The sequence below is a fragment of the Prionailurus bengalensis genome, chromosome C2, assembly GCF_016509475.1.
Source record: "Prionailurus bengalensis isolate Pbe53 chromosome C2, Fcat_Pben_1.1_paternal_pri, whole genome shotgun sequence".
Taxonomy (NCBI): domain Eukaryota; kingdom Metazoa; phylum Chordata; class Mammalia; order Carnivora; family Felidae; genus Prionailurus; species Prionailurus bengalensis.
The window spans coordinates 74532873-74556790 of record NC_057350.1 but is presented as its reverse complement, the minus strand read 5'-3'; the positions used below and the strand labels follow the sequence as shown (position 1 = coordinate 74556790).

Below are 23918 nucleotides of genomic sequence, written 5' to 3'. Positions count from 1 at the left end.
CTGATGGCTCAGAGCCTGGAGCCTGTTTCCGATTCTGTGTCTCCCTCTCTCTCTGCCCCTCCCCCGTTCATGCTCTGTCTCTCTCTGTCCCAAAAATAAATAAACGTTGAAAAAAAAAAAATAGATAAAAAAAAAAATTTGTAAAGTATGTGGAGCTCAGATACAATTAGGAGAACCACTGGATGAAGCACACATTGAGGTACAAAGACTTGAGTTTAGTGTTTCAGAGTGAACATTTCTGGTTAAGATACTACTAATCCTAAGTGCTTGAAATTTAACTTAAAAACACTTATTTTTGGTGAAATAATTCCAACAAAAACTTGTATGAAGTACACATACACAAGAAAAAATAATTAGACTTCAAAGTGAAGGAATCGATGGGAAAATGATGGGGAAGGGCACTGTGCCCAATGAGCCAATTTTATACGATTCTAAGGTATGTTTTAACATCTCTGAAATTGGGATGTTCTTATATGGCATCGATCACATCAACTAACAGCAGTGACTGGTTATGTGGAAACATTCCATTGATAGTTCGTGATAAGATCAAGCATCAAGACATCTCAGTGTCAACAAAACATGCTATTATACAAACTTACTTATTTAACCCATTTTTATTTAAAAAAAATATTTTTTTTCAACATTTATTTTTGGGACAGAGAGAGACAGAGCATGAACGGGGGAGGGGCAGAGAGAGAGGGAGACACAGAATCGGAAACAGGCTCCAGGCTCTGAGCCATCAGCCCAGAGCCTGATGTGGGGCTCGAACTCACGGACTGCGAGATCGTGACCTGGCTGAAGTCGGACGCTTAACCGACTGCGCCACCCAGGTGCCCCTTAACCCATTTTTAAAAGATGCACAAACAGAACACTAAGTCTACTGAAAATCTGTTCATCTAGAGAGAAGTTTTAGAGAACATCAAAGATGAACCAGTCCTATTTTGCTTTACTCTCATAAATTATCCTCTAAAGGCCTTTTGGGAATTAGATTTGACAAATATTTATTGTGGGCTATCAGAAGATGGACAAACACTAATGCACACATCCATGTGCCTCTTTCAAAACATTAACAAAACAGGAGCACCTGGGTGGCACAATCAGCTGAGTGTACAGCTCTTGATTTTGGCTCAGGTCACGATCTCACAGCTCGTGGGATTGAGCTCCATGTCCCACTGAGAGCGTGGAGCCTGCCTGGGATATTCTCTCTCTCTCAAAATAAATAAACAAACATTAAAAAAAAAATCAACAAAATACAAAAAAAGAAAGAATCCTGTCAAAGTAAATAGGAAATTAAAAAAGAAGGATTTCAAATATGAAGATAAAAGGCAAACTGATTACTGTATTGACGAATGCAGCAGTGCAAGAAACAGCAGCCCAGAATAAACACAAGAGGACATACAAGGGAGGGACATTCTTCACCAGCCCGAATAGCTGAGCTAAGCAGAAATAAAAACAAAACACAAGACCAGGGGTGACTGTCTAGAGACATGAACGACCTACCTGAGAGGAGGGAAAGCTGCTACCATGAGGGTCAGCAGAGCGGGTAAGGAGGGCAACCTCCAAGGCCAGCTCTGCAGCTCTGGGCTGAGGATGCCCCCTGATGAGGACTCACCCTCAGCACACAGCGAGCTCCCCCTGGGTCGGCCTTGCCATTCAGAAGTTCAGAAGAGACACAGCTCAAGTAAACAGACTTACACACATACGGGCAAGGGTAAAAACCTGACTGCAGCTATCCAGAATTATCGAAGCAAACCTTAATTCTTAAATATAAATGTACCATCAAGATATATCATGAAAACAAAAGGCATGAAGGAAAAAGATGAAGTGTTGGGAGGGAGAAAGAAAACTGACCCAGAGAAAATAATTCAGAAGCCAGAAGGAACTTTAAAAACAACCTTATTATTGCATCTGTAAAAGGACACAATACTGTGAAATGGTAACCAGGAAACACTGCATGCACTCAAAATGATCAATGCCAAAACAAACAAACTGTAAACAAACAAAACTGTGCGTGTGTGTGTGTGTGTGTGTGTGTGTGTGGACACAGAAAGTAGAACATGGGGACAAAAGAACAATGAAGACACAGGGCTATACTTTTCACCTATGGTCAACAGATTATTGTTGTTGAAGATCATCTTTCTGACTCGGGCCTATTACCCCCAATTGCTAACAGCTGCTTTCTCTTATAAACATAAAGCAGGCACCTGAGAAGATCATCTTCTATTAAGGGTGTTTGAGTGAGTTAATTTAATTAAAACAGACACTTTTTTACACAATTATAAATGTTTCTCCAATGTTACATAGTTCCTTTATGGTACAAGATGAACTGGTCATCAAAACAACCAGCAGAAACCATCTTTCTGCTGCAAGATTATTTTCCTTCAAGTTACTTGTGCTTTAAAATATTGAACTTACCCATCCAATGGCTTCAAACATTTTCAAATCAAGTGGATCACCAGAAAGCACTCCTTCAATCTTTGTGAGTGAGTGACAGGTAGCCATACAAGCAACAAACTGAGACTTTACCAATACCTCATTGCAAACATTTTCTTCTGGCAAAAGAAAACTAAATAGAAAATACACTGAATTAGATTCATAAATCTAAGACTATAAATATTCTAATCATACTCAGGTTTTATAATTTTAAAAAATGGAAATAAAAATGTTTGCATTTCTGTGCATATTAATTTTCACTACAGTTTTCAGCATTCAAAAACATTTTCTTCCATGTAAATTACACATTAACTAAAATACCATCTTATCTAAGATTCTGAATACCTATGCCAGACATAACAATATAGAAAATACTAGATACTAAATAATAATTAAAATTCCTGCCTATAGGCATATAAGAATACATAAAATCTCTTTTGTAAAAACATAAAATGAATGTGTAACACATCATCATTTAAATTCAAAACCAAGCTCATAAGAATGAAAAGGAAATTTTCAAGTGTCAGAAATGGAAGGAAAGGAAAACCAGAGGAATGTGAACCTGAGTGATGCTGACTGCCTGTGAGAGAAGGAAGAAGGAAGGGGAGTCATCCCAGTATGCTAAGGACCCAGGCTTTAATTCCCATATAGGAATGGAAGACAAAGTCCTGGCCAGATACAAAGTGGGGAGTTCAAACTGAGAGGATCCCTTTCACCCAAGATAGCCAGTGCTCTTGAAGAGCATCTTTGGAAAAACAATAAACTGAAAATAATTTACCTACATATCCAAACTAAGAATAAGCTGATCTCTTTTTCTCTCACCCAAAGCTCAAGAAAATCATTAATATCTGTAAAATATTTACTGTGCACTAGGCACTGTTCTTTAAACATATCTGACTTTAAACATATCTGACTCATGTCCTCTTCACCACAGGAAGAGGTTTTATTATCCTCATTTCATAGAAGAGATACTGAAACAGAGGGTTAGGTAACTTGCCAAGGTTACACAGCACACAAGTGGCACAGCAAAGATTCAAACGCAGGAGGTCTGGTTTTAGGGCATAAACTCTGAATCACAACACCAGTCAGGATAGGATCTGGGTTTGAATCCATGCTACTGCTGGTCCAGAGATCCTCAAGTTATGAAAGTAATATTAAAGCTCATCTGGCACGACTGATACCACTCTGGCCCAAGCACAGTCTAAAGTCTCCAGAGAGGAGCTCCCACAACACAGCCACAAAGAAATCTCACAGAAAATTCCTGCTAAGCATAAGTCCGTAATTTAAAAATGCACTGGGAAACATTCCCATGACTCAACAGACATAACAAAGACAGAATTAGAATCCCATAAATTTGAGATAATAGAATGGCGATCTGAAAGAATGCAAAAAGGGCACTTTTAAATTAAAGACTTAGAAAAAGAACAAGACACGATGGGGGGAGAGGAGGACAGGCTGACTTGGAAAAAAAACAAGTGCAATTTCCTATGTAACCTATGTCCGGGATTCCCAGATGGACAGAAAACAAAGAATGGGGGAAAGGTCATAATTTTAAAAAAAAAAAAAAAAAAAAAAAAGGCTGAAAAATTTCCAGAATTTATGAAAAGCATAAATCTTTGGAATCAAGAAGCAAGTAAGTCCTACACAAATAAAAAGATCATGGTGAAACTGCAGAAATCAAGGATAAAGAAGGATTCTTAAAAAACAGAAAGAAAAAGGAGTCAGGAGGAATGGAATAACACCTTCAAAGCGCTAAGAGAACACAAGTGACAGCCTGGAAATCTAGACAGCTACGCCATTCTTCAAAAGTCATAGTGAACTGGGTGTTGTATGGAAACCAATTTGACAATAAATTTCATATTAAAAATAAGTAAATAAAAATAAGTTAAAAAAAAAAAAGTCATAGTGAAACAAAAGAATCACTAACAAATGTAGCTACAGAAGATGGTGGTTTATTCCAGAAGAATGGGATGTGTAAGCAATGGTTAGCAAAGACGTTCATAAACCGAAGCAAATCTTAGCATGCAGATGGCATAAAACTCAGATCCTAATCATAAAATACTATGCAACAAATACATATAAATAAGAGGGGAGGAGAATAATCAAAAAAGTATCCTACAGTCCATGGCTTTCTTGGGGGGGGGGGGTGGCTAGAAACCCAGTAAAGACACCCATGAACTTGAAACTCTATGACTTAATAATTTAAGGACAAGCAGTAAAAGATGAAAATGTATAAATTCTGAGAAAATGTACAAAAATATGAGAGAGAAATTTGAGAAAATGTGTGAACTAGGGTGAGAAATGGTAGAAATAATTTCCAATTTACTTGGAATTATAAATGTGAACACAATGGCACAGAAAGATTAAAAAGTAAAGTGATGAAAAAGATACCCTCGGGTAACAGGTGGGATGTAACTACAGAAATACAAGATGGAAGGGAATTTAAGGCAGGATGCATTAAATAATGTCACAATGTGACAAACTATTTACCAAGAAGATGTAACAACTGTGAAATTATATGAACCAAACAATACTCTCTCAGAAACTCTATAAACTTCAATCCCACGGACTTCTGAGGGGGAAAAATGACATAAATACAACTACCAAGCCATCAAAAGGCAACAAGGAAGTAAAATGACAAGACAGACTGCTGGAATATTTTTGCAATGCATAGTACTGAAAAAGATTACCTCCCAATAAATACAAAGGACTTCAAATAAATGAGTAAGACTAAGAACACAACAGAAACATTGTCAATATATAAAGTGACAATACAAGAAGAATGCTAAATGACCATCCCTCCAAAAATGTGAAAATAAACTCAGCTTTATAAGTAATGAGGAAACTGCAAAAAGCCACAATGAAAGACCATTTCACATCTGTCCATGGCAAAAACGAGAAGCCTGACAATACCAAGTCTGGCAAGAACTGGAGCAACAGGATCTCATACCCACTGAGGGAGGCAGTGGGAGCACCATCACTTAGAGATCAGTACCTGCTACACCTGTAGCCATGCACGTACTATCTAACCCAGCACCAACATTTTCAAGAAGCTGTTTACTGAATTTCAACTACATGGTCACAAGGAGTTGTGTGTAAGAATTATAATTGCAGCACCATTTGTGAAAGTGGAAGGGGAAAGGGAGAAAAAAGATGAAACGGCCCCTTAGAACAGATTATTATGATTTGATCATATCATGGAATACCAAACAATAGTTAAGATTAGTAAGTTAGACCCCATACATACCAACCTGGATAAATCTTGAAAACAATGTTAAGAGGCACAAAAAAAAAAAAAAAAAAAAAAAAAAAAAGCAGCAAAAACACATGTACATTGTATCAGTCATATGCATTTGTTTACAAATAGGTCCTGTTTAGAGAGAGAGATATGTCTGTAGACTAAATATATAAACATGCAAAGACAGTTAACAGAACACAACTTCAGAATGATGGTAGGGCTATGGAAAGGGATAGATTTAAGATGTTAGCAATATCTGTAATATTTTAAATCTTTTAAAAGAGATCTGAAGCAAGTATGACAAGATATCAACCGTTTAATCATGGTGGTGGGTACACAGCTGTAATATTACTCAGTATATGTTTGAATATCTCATACATTAAAATATTAGGAAGTAACTAATAAATTATCAACTCTAGCTAATATTTACCGTGTATTTTCCACTCGTTGAATCCCCCACAGATCTAAACCATCTTCAGTAAGAGTTCCAGTCTTAAAAAAATTAATTAATTAATTAATTAAAGTACATATATACAAAGTATAATGCCTCCAAAAAAAAAGAAAAACATGAAAAGCTATGCTACATATACATAATAAAAGTAGTATATAGTTATAAATAAAGAAAACTAGTAAGATCTCTGTATATTGATAAAAAATAACTTTCAGGAAAAACAGTTAAAGTGGGGAAAGGGTACAGAACATTCCTTGTGATATGGTTCCTCTGTGGGGGGGCGGAGGGCATATATGTAGAAGTATATGTTTATGGACTTGTATCATGAAAAAAACAGAACAATGCAACAATTAATCAAGGATCCCTACAAAGGAAGGAGACATTAGGACACAGGGAACCAAAAAAGGAAGAGGAACACGTTAAATGACACCAGGAGGAAGCAATCAGCCAAATCCAAGATGTACATGACCTGGTTTCTTCAATAGATGATTCAGGGTAAGGGGCAAGAAAAACAATTGTTACAGATTAATTGTAACCAATGCAATTGTTATTTGGATTCTGACAGAAAAAGCAAACTGTAAAATTTTGAGATACTTTTGAGAAAGGCAGGGAAAGCTGAATATGAACTGGATATTAGATAATACTAAAGAACTGTTAATTTGTTAAGTGGAATAAGATAATGGTACTGCAGTTAATTTTTTTTTAACACCTTCTAGAGATAAAACTGAGGTATATTGGGTGAAAGAATGTCTGATGCTGCCATCTTCAAAGTGAGGGGACAGATGAAGTGAAGAATGACAAAATGCTGATTAACTGACAAAGCTGAGTGATGGGTAAATGAGGACTTTTTATACTTGTATCTTTCCTCTACTTTTGTTATCTGCTTAAAAATTTTAATTGTAAGGTTTCCAAAAAAGACAAGCATAAGTGAAATTTTCCAAACAGATAAATATAAAATGTAGTCATGGGATAGGACCTTTTTTTTTTTTTTTAAGTAATTCCATGCCTAATGTGGGGCTCAATTCACGACCCCAAGATCAAGAGTCGCACACTCTGCCCAATGAGCCAGCCAGTTGCCCCAGGATATGACTTTTTTTAAAAACAAAAGTACGTCTCACATTTTTTCCTTTAATAGTGATCATGCACAAAAATCTTATTCCTATCCTATCAGTTACCAACAAGAGCTTGATGGAAGGTTTTTTGGTCAAGATTTAACTCCTAAAACTCTTAGGAAAACTAATTTCAGCAGAGGAAAGGAAAACTCTCTATAGGACAAAGCAAGGAATATTTCATATGTGTACAAAACTGGTCATTTTCACATAAAATTGTGAAATCAGTGACCTTAATAATTTTGAAAGATATTCAATAAAATCATAGAGCAAACTTTAACTAAACATATATACCTAATAGCAATAAAATTCCAGTAAATACATCTGTATGGAGCTTACTCTGTTAAAAACAAGAAAGATCAGATAATCTTTATTACTATTATAAGGCATAATTCTGGATATGAATGATAAGACAATTGCAGATTTGGGCAATCCCGAAGTATTAAAAATTGAAAAAGCAATGAGAATGTACAAAAATGATTCATGTGTCAAATAAGCTGAAAAAGAGGAATATTCGAAGAACATTATACAATGTGTACAAATTTGTTGATAGAGAATACAGAAAACCTTAATCTAAATATTTAAAAGCTACCAAAGTAACCTTTGAGAATGATTATAAAACTGAACCAACCTTGTCAAAGCAAACAAGATTCAGCTGTCCACAGATATTTATCCTTTGAGGACTGATACAGAAAATACCAATTTTTTTCAGTCTTCTTTGGGCATACACAATACCAGCTGTCATTGCAGCTGGAAGTGCAGGTGGCACAGTAATGGTAATGATATCCAGAGACTCGATAATTATGACCCCAATTTCTACCTACAATAAACACAAAAATAAATGTCAGACTCCCCAATATCAAATATTTACTAATCTAATGTGTGTATTTCTTTAGTGAAGAATCTATAAACCATTTTCAATTTTATATATAAGTGTGTATGTATGTATTTACATCCATAAAGTATTTACAATTTTTTTCCCTTTTGAGTCTGCAAAATAGAAAGCTCAATGAATTGTCAATGGACTATGGAATGTAAGCTACTTTTTTTTATTAATTTTTTTTTAATTTTTTACATTTATTTATTTTTGAGAGACAGAGCACAAATGGGGGAGGGGCAGAGAGAAGGAGACAGAAGATCCAAAGCAGGATCTGGGCTCTGAGCTGTCAGCACAGAGCCCGACGCGGGGCTCGAACTCACAAACCACAAGATCATGACCTGAGCTGAAGTCAGATGCCTAACCGACCGAGCCACCCAGGTGCCCAGAACGTAAGCTACTTTTAAAGGAAATCTTCATTTTAAGAGCTCTACGCGCTTCATACACCACACACTTCAACACTTCAAAATCCAACCAATATCTATCAAATACTGACTTGCTACAAGCACTGTACTGTGCCCATCTCCAAAAGGGATGGAAAAGAGAAGTCTGACAAGGGCTCACAAATAACTTGATTGCTATATATCCCAAAAGTTACAAAAAAAGAAAATAAAGGTTTTGGTAAGTTTGTGGTCACCCTCCCTTTTTTAAGTCACAAGAGAGCAAGAAAAAGATCGCCTAAACCAGAGCTATCCCAAAGAACTTTCTATGATGAAAATGTTCTGTATCTGTACTCTCTAAAGTAACAGCTACTAGTGTCATATAATTAAATTAAATTAAAAGTTAAGTTCTTCATCTCATTTCAAATCCTTAGCAGCCATTAAGAATTGTGATCATTAAGAATCAAACCCTATTAAGAGTCCCATTTACATACCTTGTTTAAAATGCTATTGACAATAGTGTAGATAAACCCAATGCCAGCCACTGCCACAAGACACAGTAGAAACAAGTAGGCATCTCTGTAGAGTTTAAAATCAGTTGGTTTGGGATATAATATAGAACGAACAAGCTGTCCTTTGGAAGTACTAAATCCTTTAAAAAAAAATTTAAAGAAGAAAATGTATTTTTATAAGAAAATGAGAATTATTTCCCAAAATCTCTTTTTAAACATTCAGTAGGCATCAAATATGCTAAACCATGCAAGAAGAGATGAAATGTTTTCTACCTGTTCTAACTACTACAGCTTTGACAAGTTCTCCAGTGTAGAAACGAGTTTGAATTACAGTAGTCCCACAAAACAAAGTGTGTCGTTTATGTATTTCTGGACTATAGAATTCATCTCCCATTCCTTTTATGTCCACTGAAGGATTTGGCAAATTAGTCTTTGTTACTGGAACACTCTCTCCTTTAAAAAATAAATAAATAAATAAATAATAAATTAAAGCATAGAAATTACCATCAAACACACAAATCTTGAGTTGTTAAATCAGCTAAATGTTATCATACTACTGTTTCAATAGTTACTAAGAGTTCTCATATGCGTGGCATGCCGGGCTGGCTCAGTCAGTAGAACATGCAACTCTTGATCTCATGGTTGTGAGTTCAAGCCCCATGTAGGGGTGTAAGAATTACTTAAAAAAACAAAATTAAAAAAGAGTTACCTTATGTGGATAACAAAGCTTATTCAATTAGCTTTCTATCTACCAATTTCCTTGTTGAAAAATATCAAGTCCTGTCTCCCACAATAATTCCTCAAAGTCAGTTGTGAGTCATAATAATTTGGAAACGATTTTGTAACGTTTCAGATAAGAACACCAGGTAGCTGCCATAGCCCAGCATCTGCTCTCTCATCCTTAAAAAAATGAATTGGAAAGCACTCTGCAACCTAAAGCACAAAGATGTGAAGACCTACTCCTAACCTCCACCCCACACACACACACACACACACACACACACACACACACACACGGAAGAAAAAAGACCTCTGGGGAAGGGAGAAAAGAAATAAGTAGTATGGTAGTTCTCTCAAACAACAACAAACTGCCAAATTCTTTTTCACATTCAAACTTAATTCTCTGTACCACTCACATTTCTTGCTTCAAAGGTGTCAAGTATGTAGGGATATTTGTGCAACTGTGTTTTAAGATAAAACTCTTAACAGTTTGAAAACATATAGGAATCACTTCTTTCCAGGAAAAAAAAAAAAAGGTAAAGTGATAAAAAGATAATAAAGTTCTACCTTCAGATTATGAATTTCCAAAGTGAAGCCATTTCAAGGTCTACTTCCCCTCCCTGACCCCGCCCCCACCAGCTTAAGGAAAATATAAAATCTTCATTCCCACTTATTACACATCAAATAGGGAAGTAAATATGCTGCCATTCTCTGTAGGCAACGGACTTATTTCCTCTTCCCTTACTGTAAAATATTTCCCCATGTCAAAAGTATGCCAAAAGATGTAGTGAATACCAGCATAATAATTTAGTCTCACAACTGAGTATAATGAAGAATTCAGTCTCCTCCAAATAAAAAAAAAATCTTCATTATCCATCACATTCATGACATGAGTAAAGAAAACAAACAATATTTTACAGTTACAGATACAATAAGACAGTTAAATAGCTTAATCGGTAACTACTTAAACCTAATATCATTATAAACTGATCTGATTTTTACTCATTTAGTTTACCTGTTAACATGCTTTCATTTACAATGCAAGTACCATTAATTAGAACTGCATCACAAGGCATCACTGTCCCATTCAATGGAATGACCATAACATCTCCTGGCACAAGGTCTGTAGAAAAGATCTCTTCTATTTCTGGATTTAAAGAAAGAAGAAGAAAGAAAAGTCTGAATAGAATATTCTTTAACTTGAGGGGTACCTGGGTGGCTCAGTCAGTAAAGCATCTGACTTCAGCTCAGGTCATGATCTCAGTTTGTGAGATCAAGCCTCACACATGGAGCTCTGCACTGACAGTGTGGAGCCTGCTTGGATCCTCTGTGCCCCTCTCTCTCTGCCCCTCCACCGCTCGTGTGCGCGCGAGCTCTCTCTCCTCAAAAATAAACATTTAAAAAAATGCAAAAAACAAAAAGGAATATCATTGAACTTGAAATTCAAATACAGTAAATAAAAGATCTGTCTGAAGGTCACCTGACCTCAATAAGTTAAAAATATAATGGAGTTAAATAGGCCAATCTCAATAAAAGAAAATAAGACAAATAAGATTATTATTCCTGAGGCTAACAAAGCATGGTGTTTAAGTGTGTCAGGTAGTTTGACCCCTGATAGGATGCCAGCTGCACACATGTGATGCCAAGTCCCCTCTGACTAAACAGGTGGCTAGACTTCAACACTCATAACAACAGCCCTCTTAAAGAACAGATAGTGAGTCAACACATGATATCCCCTGCGACAGGTAAATAAGCTCAAATTTCTATTAATTATCCTTTGGAAATAGTAGAAAGCATTGAAATTTTTAAATGTATTTTCTTTTATTTTTATTATTTTTTTAATATTTATTTTTGAGAGACAGACAAAGCATAAGCAAAGGAGGGGCAGAGAGGGAGAGGGAGACACAGAATCTGAAGCAGGCTCCAGGCTCTGAGCTGTCAGCACAGAGCCCAATGCGGGGCTCGAACTCACAAACCTCAAGATCATGACCTGAGCTGAAGTCAATGTTTAACCGACTGAGCCACCCAGGCAACCCAAGTATATTTTCTATTTTAACAGCATTTTTTACACTATTCTTCTTCTCACTGCAACTATTACTCAACATTTCAATGCCTTCTCAATATTCCTGAAGTAGTCCTAACATTTTAGATAGATTTTAAACAAATTTACAAAATAAACATTGTAATACGTTATCTAGTTCATTATTTCCTTAGAAATCGGTACACTATTCAAGTTAGCTAAACGCTTTTTTACAAGATCTTCCCAAGTAAAAGGAGGTTTTTTCTAGAAGACTGCCTTACATTTAGACTCCCTTTCATTCTTTCCCTCCCTCTGGTTTAACACTAGGCTCAGGAGAGATTTGCTAGTTTGTAAACAAAGACGGGTGAAGAGAAACTACTGTTTGTGATGTTGGTCTGTAGAAGAAAACTCTTTTCCTTTCTAAAGAAAAATGGAGAGTACTTTACTAAGCCATGAGGAAACAACTTTGTAATAATACTAAGCACATACTAGGCATAATAAACCTGACTCTTCCAAAGCTTTAATGCCACTTGAAATTCTACTCCTCTCAGATATACCAGAAAACAAACTAGCAATGATCTCTTAGAGTTTACAAAGGGGATAAGGAAGATCCAAGTTGAATGCAATGTCCTAACATCCCAGTGTCTTCAGCAGCAGCAGAGCAGAAAGAGGATGAACACCAATAGAGAAGACAGATACTCCCGACTAAAGCAACAAGTGACCAGGAAGCACAGGGAAGAAAGCACCTGCCAGGCCAACTGTGTTTATGCTTGGATGTAGTTAGTATACTGAGCCAAGAGAATGGAAACTGATTTGATACTCTCAATCAATCAGAATGAATATTGCCTCCAAGGCCTGTGCTGCTAGGCTGCCACCTCTCCTTTATCTCCTTTACACCTCTTCACATCAGACAAACTAACATGTCCAAACCATTATCCTTCCTTACAATCCTGCTTCTCCTCCGGTGTTCCTTATTTAAGTGGCACCGATGTCCACCCCCTCAAGCTTGACACCACTCTATCGCCTTGTATCCAATGAATCATCAGATCTGTTTCAATGTCCACATTTAAGTATCTTTCAGTCCCATCTCATTTCTATCCATCTCCACAACCCTCACCTTGATCCATTTCGTGTCTTCGATATCACTCCCTTCTGAACCCGTCTGAACACAGCAGCCAAAATGATTTTTTCAAAAATGCAAACATCAGATCACCCCCCTGCTTTTAAGCCCTTCGTGGCTTTCCACTGCCTTTTGGAATGAGGCCAAATTCCTTAACATGCCTTAGATCCATCATCTAGTTGCCATCATCTAGTTGCTGCACTGGTCACACTGAATTTCCTTCAGTTATTACAATGACCAAGCTCCCTCTCATTTCCAGAACGTTGGGCACTTAGAACCCTCTTCTCTCCCTCTCTCACTCCCATCATACCACCCTCTCACCTACGTCTTATCTAATTCAACCACTTAAAAATGCTTTTCCCAAAAAGCCGTCCCTGACACCTACAGTAAATGAGCTCTAATATCTAAATTCCCTGACCTCTCCTTATCATAGCATTTATCACACTTTATTGTTACTATTTATCATCTGCCTTTCCAACTAGACTGAAGTTAAATGATGGCAAGGACTATATCCATCTTGGTAACCCCTGCATCTCCCGGGCCTATCACAGTACCTGTTACATTAATAGAGAAAGAAAAATACAATTTTACGTGAATGAATTTGATACAAGCTCAGAGATGAGTACAAATCCAAACACTTCTTTTTATTTATAATGCATTGTCTTGCTCAGTCATTAGTGCTTAATGGGTATCTTTTATTGATTTATGTGTCCAAGTGTTACCTAAAGTACTTACCTCCATTCGCTCTGCAAACTGAAACTCTCACAGTACTGTGAGCTGCCACCATGTCATGCAACATAACATATTGCTAAAATAGAGGGTAAGACGTGAAAATTAGCTAATATAAACCCACTCTTCAAGGTATTTAAAAGCAAAGGTGTTATAAAATAAGTTAATATGGTAAATGTATGTTACTCTGCCATTAAAAATGTCAAGACTAAAAGGTTCAAAGATTATTCAATTAGCTGTAGACAAAATAAGAAGTATTTTAATGAGACAGTCCTGAGAATCAACCCTCTAGTATTTCAGTCTGTGATAAGCACATATAGATCCCTATGGCCTCTAAACAGTCAGGTGGTAGTCTAACTCTAAAAAGCATCTGCCTTCCTCTACCACAAAAAGAGAGGGAAAGGAGTACATATAACTAAAAGAATAACTATATCGAGTATTACTTTGTACCAAGTACTACTCTACACGTTACATGTTACTACAAAATACAAACACAGTTGTAAAAGCCACAATAAACTGGACTTACCTTTCTAATGGAATATAGAGAGCTTACAATTGACACTATAGACATAATCACAATGGCTAGAGCATAATAATAGTATTCATCAGTGCTCCACAGTATAACACTGAACAGCTGGAAAATGTAAAATGGGTTGAGAACCTAAAAAATAAGATTTTTAAGTCAAATTGGATGAGGTATTTATAACCATACAGATGTTCCACCTTTGCATTTAAGAAATAACCAACAAGGGACGCCTGGATGGCTCAGTTGATTAAGTGTCCAACTTCAGCTCAGGTCATGACCTCACAGTTCCATAGCCTCACAGCTCAGGAGTTTGAGCCCCACATCAGGCTCACTGCTCTCAGCACAAAGCCCACTTTGGATCCTTAGTCTCCCTTTCTCTCTCTCTCTGTCCCTCCCCCACTAGCACTCTGTCTCAAAAATAAAGAAACATTTAAAAAAAAAGAAAGAACCAACAAGATACTTAGAGGATAAGCTCTGTAATACCCCAGGGCAACATATACAACCCAAAGAGTTAGCATAGTACTTTTTTACCATTAAACTACTGGAGTTTGCCTCAATAAGCTTAATTTAAGTTATTTGCATCCATCTAGACCCATACCAAACCCAAATATAGTTTCAGCCAGAAACAGACAAAAATGTGTCTTTAGCTATTCTTCATTCTGCTTCAACAATAAAGTACATTTACTTCCAATAATTACTAGGCAACTAAAGGATATAAAATTTTTAATTAAAAGGAACAAGTGTTTCTTATTATGAACTCCAAATACCAATTTTCTTGTAAGTCAAAGGTTCACTGGAGACTAAAGGGAAGACAAATAGGAAACAGTAACTTATACTATTTTGTATTCTCTAAGGAAATAATTAAGGATTAAAACCTGAATGAAAAGGGGTGCCTGGGTGGCTCAGTCAGTTAAGCGTCCGACTCGGATTCAGCTCAGGTCATAATCTCACTGTTTTCATGAATTCAAGACCTGCATGCATCGGGCTCTGCGCTGACGGTGCAGAGCCTGCTTGGGATTCTCTCTCTCTCTCTCTCTCTCTCTCTCTCTCTGCCCTTTTCCTGCTCACACTGTCTCTGTCTCTCTCAAAGTAGATAAATAAACCTTAAATAAGTAAATAAATAAATAAATAAAACCTGAATGAAAAAAAGAGATAAAGCAGTCCTGGCAATAGCCTTCATTTAGTCAAATATCATAGTATTTTATCAATTTCATTAATAACTTCCCCCAAATGTCTTAAAATTGATGCTTGTGAACTTTTCAAAGCACTTTCACATATATAGTCCCATTTTACTTCAAAATTACATGAGATAATTTGAAAGGACTTACTCCAATTTTATAGATAAAGGAGAAGAAAGATTTTCTAATGAGCAAAGCTAGTTACTGACAAAACCATATTATAAACCAGGCTTTCTAACTCCTCCATTCACTACACTCTGCTATGTTTTGTTTTGTTTTGTTTTGTTTTTAACGTTTATTTATTTTTGAGACAGAGAGACATAGCACGAGTCGGGGAGGGGCAGAGAGAGAGGGAGACACAGAATCCAAAGCAGGCTCCAGGCTCCGGGCTGTCAGCACAGAGCCTGATGTGGTGCTTAAACCCACAGACTGCGAGATCATGACCCGAGCCAAAGTCGGACGCTCAACCAACTGAGCCACCCAGGGGCCCCACTCTGCTATGTTCTAAAGCAAAATATAGTCGCTCTCAGGAACTGAGGGAAAACAATCTGTATATCTATTAAAAGTATTCACCCAACCCTGATCTTTAGCCAAAAATCAAAAGAAGACTAAAGAGCCTAACTGCCAGGCAAAATCCCATGCTCCCTTCCTTTACATGTATAACCTTTATTCACCTCTCTTCAATGGCACTTACAACTGGGCAGTCACTACAATAACTACTGACACACTTCCCTCCTGGGATAAAGTACAAGCTCCTTATGGTCAATCAACAGGTCACGTTTTGTATTCCAAAGTTAGTGTACAATGTCTAGTTTGCAAAAATGCACCACAAAATAATCATTGAAGAATAAACATGATAAATCATCTAAAAATTGGAGAAAAGAGAAAAGACAGGTGTATATAACTATAAAACAGGTCAAGATTTAGATGTGCAACTCACAGAGACTGAAAAAAATTTACAAACAAAAAAAGCAAAACAAGTAATAAAACGGTAATTCATGCCCCCAAATTATTTCTCTAGCAAAGTTACTACCTTTACCTCCCAAGTTAAAAAAAAGAGAGCTAGTGAGAGAGAAATTAAGAAACAGAAAACCAAGAATATCTTATTACTTAAATCATGGCTCTTTTCAAATTGACAACTCTACTGATCACAAATGTTATCTTACCTCCTTAATTAGAAGCTTAAAAACAGAAGGCACTTTCACAGTAATTTCATTTACTCCATAAAGCAATTTTCTACAACAGGAAAACATAATAATAGTGTCACATTATACAATAATAGTATAATTTAGGGATAGCATTTCATTAGATAAAGCTCAAACCACAGATTGCTCTTAAATCTGGAACTTCAACAGTCATGTTTCCACATACTTGTCTTCCACAATTCAATTCTCTACCTACAGTATTTAAATCGAAGTAGTCACTACTGGATACCTATACTGTTGTTTCATTCTGTCTCAGATCTTTTTGTGTGACAAGTATCTTTCCCACTAGTTTATAATAACCATGTCGGCAAATGTTTTTTCATCCTTGAACACAATACACCTCAACAATTTTGAATTGCAATTCATTTTTGCAAGAAACTAAATAAACAAATTTGAGGGGTCCTATACTATTTTTCTAATGAGAATACTGTACTAACAGTGTTTATTTCAAAACACTGTACATCTGACTTTTTAAAAAATGCTTTTAAAAAGTTGCTTAAATCCTTCCACTTAAACTCCTGTTAGTCCTTTCTATGTGATAGAGTAATTCTTGCCTTTAATGAAGTATGGGTCTAAATGAATCAATTTTTCAATATTCTACTGAAAAAAACATGCTACAGAAGTATAAGAAAACTGCTAATTTAATTTGAAAATAGCATTTATCTTTAAATTTGCAATACACTGGTATAATCTTATACTTCAACAAAGAATAACATGATAAAAAAGGTTATGCATCCCAATTTACAAATATTCATTGTGGTAAATTTTGAGCTCATGCTTACAATTCCCAATACATTTCAGAAAATCTAAGCTGCTATCAATTATAAGACATACCCATCATTTTATGTGCTATCAAGATAAAAATGTTGACAACATTTGTCAAGTAAAGGATGACACTCCACCCACTGCATGACATATCCCCCACTTTAGAAATGTTAAAATGTTGAAAATATGTATCTTAGAATGGGTAAAATATGGTATATTTTCAGGGATACCAACTTCAAAATTCCAGTTTCAACATTTTCATAATTCTTAAACTGAGAGACAGTCTTACTCAATTAAATACCAGTAAGTTGTCAACTACTAGGTCTATAATGTTTAAATACCTATTAATATGTACAACTATATGGTAAGAGGGTGGACTATACATACTACTTTATTTAGGAATTTTGATAACAGATCTAACTTTAGTTGGATAAAAATTACCTGTAGGCATGCATCCCCTTTGTCAGTCCTGCACTATGCTTTTCATAAATTGACGTACAAGAAACACCTTCATCCAGTCCCCTAAATAAATCCAAAGTTTTTACTTTAAACAAAGTTTAAAATATCCAAATGTCTTAATGCCCTATTCTTCTATATTCCTGATTTTAAAGTGACTTCCTTACAAATAGAAACCTAACAAAAACTGAAATAATGAATGAGAATTTTAAATCTCAAATTCATAAGATAACCAATAATGAAAGTTCTAAGTCTCAAAAGTGCCAAATTCTAAATTAGCCAATGTATCTATCACATGATAAAATGGCTCTAAATACTCAAGTTTGTATGACAATATTATTATCCTTTAAGGCTGTACCAAAGCTGTAAGAGCTATTAATTAAACTAATAAAATTATAGGCAAAGTATGACTAACTTGAGAATCCCAAACTAATTTTTTTTTACTTTTTAATAATTAAATTCTAATTATTAAATTATTAAATTATATAGATATAATTTTCCCTCTTCAATTTTTTAAGCTTCATGCTAACAATCCTATTCACTGATTTTTTTTCTACAAAAGCATCAATCCAAATCTGTCCCTGTTCTAATACAAACCTGGGAGAGAAGTACAGAATTTATGAGTCACAGTCAATGTCCAAAATCTGTAACAATTCTAACTGGATTCAACCAACAGACCTAATTTTCCCCCCAAATGTCTTAATTATGCTTATGTTGACTGAGATACTAGTCAAAGAACTCCAAAGAGAACCCTACACATCATTTATCTCCAATCCTTTTCCATTTTTTTCAGATAGAAAAAAATTAAGCTCCCTAATTAACTGCTATCATTGGGATGCTTAAATTCTAGAAGCTTCTACAGCTGGCAAATGCCACCAGGCAAATAGGTTTGACACTTTTTTCCACTGAAGTTGATGACTTCTCCACAAGCAGCAGGGATCAGCTCCAAGTCTTTTTAAAAAAAAAACAAAACAAAATGGCAGCTCACTGGCAGTGTTCTGTAAGGCAATAGTTCTTAACTAGAAATGGTCTTCTGAACTAGGCATGCGGAAATGCCCAAGTCTATTCCAGATTATTCCAATTCTTTAGTGTCTGAGGAAAAAAATCCAGGCATGAATATTTTAAATGTTCATAAGGCGATTCTCTTTGTATTGCTAATATTAAGAATTCCTTTAGCACTCTCAAGTAATGATACTTAATGAGTGTTTATAATAATCACTTTAACAATAGCAATAAAAATAGAATCCTAATTAATTCAGTACTTAACATAACTTCAAGCCTCCACAAAAAATAAATTTTAAGGGATTCCTCCAATTTGTCCTATTCAAGGCTTAACACATTGGACAATGTCTCAATCTTTACCCACACAGTAAAGTTAAATTTCTGTTTGGGAAATGACAATTCAGATATTCTGACGGACTATAAAGTGTACTCTAAAATTCACTTTGAGATGAACCCACAAAAAGAACTCAGACTCAGAGTGGATTTGGAGGATCATATTGTTTCAAACTTTTATGTAAATTTTGCCAAGGTACAAGTTGCAAGTAGGATTTATCCTAAAATGGTTAACAAGTATTCAAATAACACCAGGGAGTTCATAAGTAAAAGTTATGCAATAAATACCTCTTCAATTTTTGTAACCCTACAATGAATTCTTTCCCATCTAGAACATTTTCAAGATACTCGTAAAAGAATCCAAACAAAAGAAAAATACTTACTTTAAAAAATCAAAATTGTGAAGGGTATCATTCCAGAAGTATTTTACACTGTGGTGGGTAAAATAACGAACCTGTAGAACACACATAAATGTTACACCAAAAAGCACTATCATCACTTGTTAACCATTAAGTTTACTAACACAAATCTATTATGTATTAAAATTAAAGTGATCACATGCAAATGCAATCTGCTTCTTCTAGCATTACCTAAACTGTGTTATATATAGTAATAAGTATTTTATATGCATATATATTCATCCCAAACAAAAATAACTGCAAGCACAAAATTATAGGCTGCGATAGAATAAAATGTAGTAATTCTGGTTTTTAAAGAAACTATAACACTAAGATCACCATACCTGCTGTGGTTGAGTTTGTGAATATTTGCTCATCTCATGCCTATTCTCTGTAGCCAAATTTTCAGTAAAATGAACAGCATGGCCATTTGCAACTTTATTAGTCATAGATTTTGGACTCAAAAATGGGTGAGTTTCCAGAGAAAGAAAGCGGATTTTTGCACAAAACCACATCCTGAATTCATCCTTATAAGACAGAAAGGGATAAAGATAAAAAGTCAATTCCATGTATTACATAACACCTATACCTATAATGCCTATATAGTTTTTTTTAATTTTTTTTTTAACATTTATTTATTTTTGAGACAGAGAGAGACAGAGCATGAACAGGGGAGGGGCAGAGAGAGAGGGAGACACAGAATTGGAAACAGGCTCCAGGCTCTGAGCTGTCAGCACAAAGCCCGACGCGGGGCTCGAACTCACGGACCGTGAGATCATGACCTGAGCCGAAGTCGGACGCTTAACCGACCAAGCCACCCAGGCGCCCCATAGTTTTCAATATATTTTTAAATTCCCATTCTTTACGTATTATTTACTCATCTCTAATTAAGAAAGCATCACTTCCTACTAAATATTAAACCAGCTCATGAAGATGTATAAACTCCAACATGAAGTGCTTTCCATTGCTCACCATTTTACGATATATTTCACTAATACAATATCCCCTGAAAGATCTTGAGTGATTTTTTAATGAACTCATCAACATACAGAGACTAGAAAGCCTCTGATGAAATGTTTCCAATCAAACAAAACAAAAACAAAAACAAACAAAACCCTAGATGCAGCAACATCACATAGTAGAAAGGCAGCTGGCCTAGTGAATAACAGATCTGACATAGCCCTTAAACTGGCCGATGACCCTGACAGATAAGCATCTAATCTTAATCTCTCAGTGCATCAAGAACTACAAAAGAAAGGAGTACAAAAGGAAGGGGTTGGCATAATCATCTTTAAGATTCCTTCACATTCTAATCACTGTGGTAAAACTCATTTCTAACACAAATGCTTTTAGGATTAGTATTCCTGATTATATACTAGCAGTGATGTTCTCCTCATACATAGTTTTGAAGGAAGTACACACAAAAGCGTTTATTTCACTCCTGAAATGATCAGCTACAAGTGAATACGTTGACTTACAGTAGTCCTCAGCAGCACCACTTCACAGTCTTTAATGGCAGCTCTAATACAGGTCGCCTTCACCCGCCATTCAGGCATCCAGTAGAGGAGGAGGAGGAGAAAGCCACCAGTGCAAACCACTCCTAGGGAAACTATGGCAAGCTTCCAGCGACACAAATTATAGCCATATATCTCCTGCAAGGATACAGTGATCACACAATTAAATATCACATGGTGTATGAGAAAAATGCCAAAGTTCTTTGTTTTCCAAATGTATATTCACTATTTTGTCACATAAAAGGTAGGGTTTGTTTTTTTTTTTAATGGCTTATCTATTTTTGAGAGAGAAAGCTTGATGGGGGGACGGGCGGGGGGGGGGGGGGCGGGGGGCTGTGGCGCAGAGAATCCAAAGCAGGCTCTGCGCTGACAGCAGCAAGCCTGAAGCGGGGCTCGAACTCATGAACCATGAGATCATGACCTGAGCCAAAGTTGGATGCTCAATTGACTGAGCCACCCAGGCACCCTAAAAGGTAGGGTTTCTTTAAATAAACTTTTAATTTTGTAACAATTTTAGATTTGCAGAAGAGTTACAAAAACATTAAAAGTTCCTGTATACCCTCCATCTAGTTTCCCATTAACTTGATACATTTGTCAAAATCAAGAGATTGACACTGACCCATTACAATTAACTAAAACTAGTCTCTAATTAGAATTTCACTAGTTTTTCCACTGTCTTATTTCCGTTCCAGGATATAAGCCATAACACCACACTACATTTAGATACAGTAGGTTTTACCTTTATGTTTCTCCCAAATAATTAGCTAATTGTCTCAATACTGCTGTGACTGATCAATCTGACCTCCTGACCTAAATTATTTAAATTGTTCTAGTTTACTCCCCTCACCACCATAATTAACAAGGGCTGCCAAATTTAGCAAATGAAAATTCAGAGGGCCTAGTTAAATTTCAATTTCAATAAAAAATTGATGAATTTTTTTGTTTGCCCTATGCAATATTTGGGACACATTCATATGAAAAATTTATTCCTTGGTTTATCTGAAATTCACATTTAATAGTGTCTTATTTTACCTGATAACCTAATCCCACCCCCCCGCCCCCCACCCCTCCCCCTCCCCCTCCCCCTCCCCCCCTGCCACACACACAGAGTTGAAAAGTGCTTCTTATTATTAAGCTGATTTTAAACCTTTTTTTTTTTTAAAGTAGGCTCCATGCCCAATGTGGGGCTTGAACTCAGAACCCTAAGATCAAGAGTCATATGCTATACTAACTAAGACAGCCAGGCACCCTAAGAGTGCCTTTTTTATAAATCAAAATTAGAAATCTCATATTTGGGATTATATATAAGTATTAGCTAATGTAGCTTCTTAAATTACTAAATAAAAAAAGCATACTTCTCTAGTATTAACAATCCACAAGTGAAACAGGCATTATACTAAAACCAACAAATAGAGATGTTACATAATCCTAAGTCAAAAGCACGTTCAGGATGAGGAAAGCAGGTTGATTTAGCATTGTTTTTTTTTTCTTCTAACGTACTTTTCTACTTCCCTGGAATAATAAATTACAGAGATAAACTCTTCACACTTTACAAGTAAATTATAAAAATTGGTTACCATTTCATCTTCTTGACCTTGGTTGATAGTCTTCCTTTCTTCTTTGTCCATATCTACGGTGGTTTGAGAGGTCTTGTGCTTCAGAACAATTGAAGATAACTGAAGGAAAGGAAAACCAAATGTTGGGGATTCTGCTGTATCTTAAGCAGACTATATAACTTCATACTGTAAGATTTTTTGTCATGACACGTGTATCAAAGTTTAGCTGATATTTAAGTACTCACTAAAGTAGTAGCTGGTTTTAATGACATTTTCAATAGTGTGCTGGTCCTCGTGATACATATTATCACTAAACCTGGCATATTTCATCAATTAACTTATACTAGCAACAGCCATGGCACAAAACAATTAAGTTCTAGAAGAAATCACTACAGAATCTTTCCATTCCCCAGACTCACAGCACTAATCTAGTTTAACCATCTTCAGCTAAAAGTACTTCACACCAACTCAATTTATTGCTTCAAGTATAGTGAAGACGTAAAGCATCAGCAGTGAAACCAACCCCAACACCTCCCCAAGATTATTAATCATCCAACAAATATTTATTAAGCACCTATTAAATGAATGGTAATCCCTGGCCAAGAGTCAATTCCTCAGGCAGCTGTACCCCTATTGGAGATCACTCCCTCATTCTCAGTCCAAGTCCACTAGGCAATATTCTGATGATTTGACTACTTATGATGCCTGTCTAGGAGAAAATTCATTGAGCTCACTGACAAATTTTTTCCCTGCATGGAGAAAGGATATTAATTTCAAATATCAGACAGTCAGCCACACATTAAAGAGATCTGCAAAATGTAAAACAATGCCAGTTTTCTTGTGATCTTTGTTTCTGGAAAATAAATATTTTTCAGAAAAATGTTACTTAATATGAAATAAGCTTATTACTGTCATGTTTCATTAAGTTATTATTAAAGATATCAGTTTTAATTAACATGGTATCAGCAGACATAACTCACATAAACAGAAGCTCTTCAGAGTTATTAATTTTCAAGACTGTAAAAATATCTGAGACCAAATAGCCACTGCTTTAGACTAGGCTGAACCCTGGACAGCACAGTGGGAATATTACCTCTATTCCAGATGTCATTTCTCTACTCATCTATTCAATGTGTAAACACAGGCCTGACACATGACAAGCACTCAAAAAATACTTGAATATGATGTAAGGAAGATTTTGTGCTAAGACAGCAACAGCTATTTGATGTTTACATGATATGGATTAAACAGGAGAATTTTAAACAAATCCCATATGTAAAAATAAGAGTAATGAAATCTCTTGATTTATGTCATCAACAAAATGACCAATAAAAAATACTGATGCCTCCTGCACGAGCACTCAGAGTTTCTGTACTTTCTGCTAGCCCAGAAGATG

The 23918-nt window shown here is 35.8% G+C and overlaps 1 protein-coding gene across 3 annotated transcripts in view; it reads right to left on the bottom strand.

The window, feature by feature from the left end:
• The window catches only part of ATP13A3 (ATPase 13A3), an 88799-nt gene that overhangs the window by 40750 nt on the left and 24131 nt on the right, over nt 1-23918 (bottom strand). For all 3 annotated transcript variants that reach the window (XM_043594558.1, XM_043594557.1, XM_043594559.1), the window contains 14 exons: nt 22544-22642; nt 20931-21104; nt 19797-19979; nt 19438-19508; nt 17705-17785; nt 16460-16529; nt 14116-14250; nt 13596-13668; nt 10736-10867; nt 9274-9453; nt 8983-9140; nt 7863-8051; nt 6102-6163; nt 2416-2566 (listed from right to left, as the gene is read on the bottom strand). In XM_043594558.1, coding sequence (XP_043450493.1) covers nt 2416-2566; nt 6102-6163; nt 7863-8051; nt 8983-9140; nt 9274-9453; nt 10736-10867; nt 13596-13668; nt 14116-14250; nt 16460-16529; nt 17705-17785; nt 19438-19508; nt 19797-19979; nt 20931-21104; nt 22544-22594 — 1710 coding nt within the window. In that variant the 5' untranslated portion in view covers nt 22595-22642. The remainder of the gene's footprint in view (nt 1-2415; nt 2567-6101; nt 6164-7862; nt 8052-8982; nt 9141-9273; nt 9454-10735; nt 10868-13595; nt 13669-14115; nt 14251-16459; nt 16530-17704; nt 17786-19437; nt 19509-19796; nt 19980-20930; nt 21105-22543; nt 22643-23918) is intronic.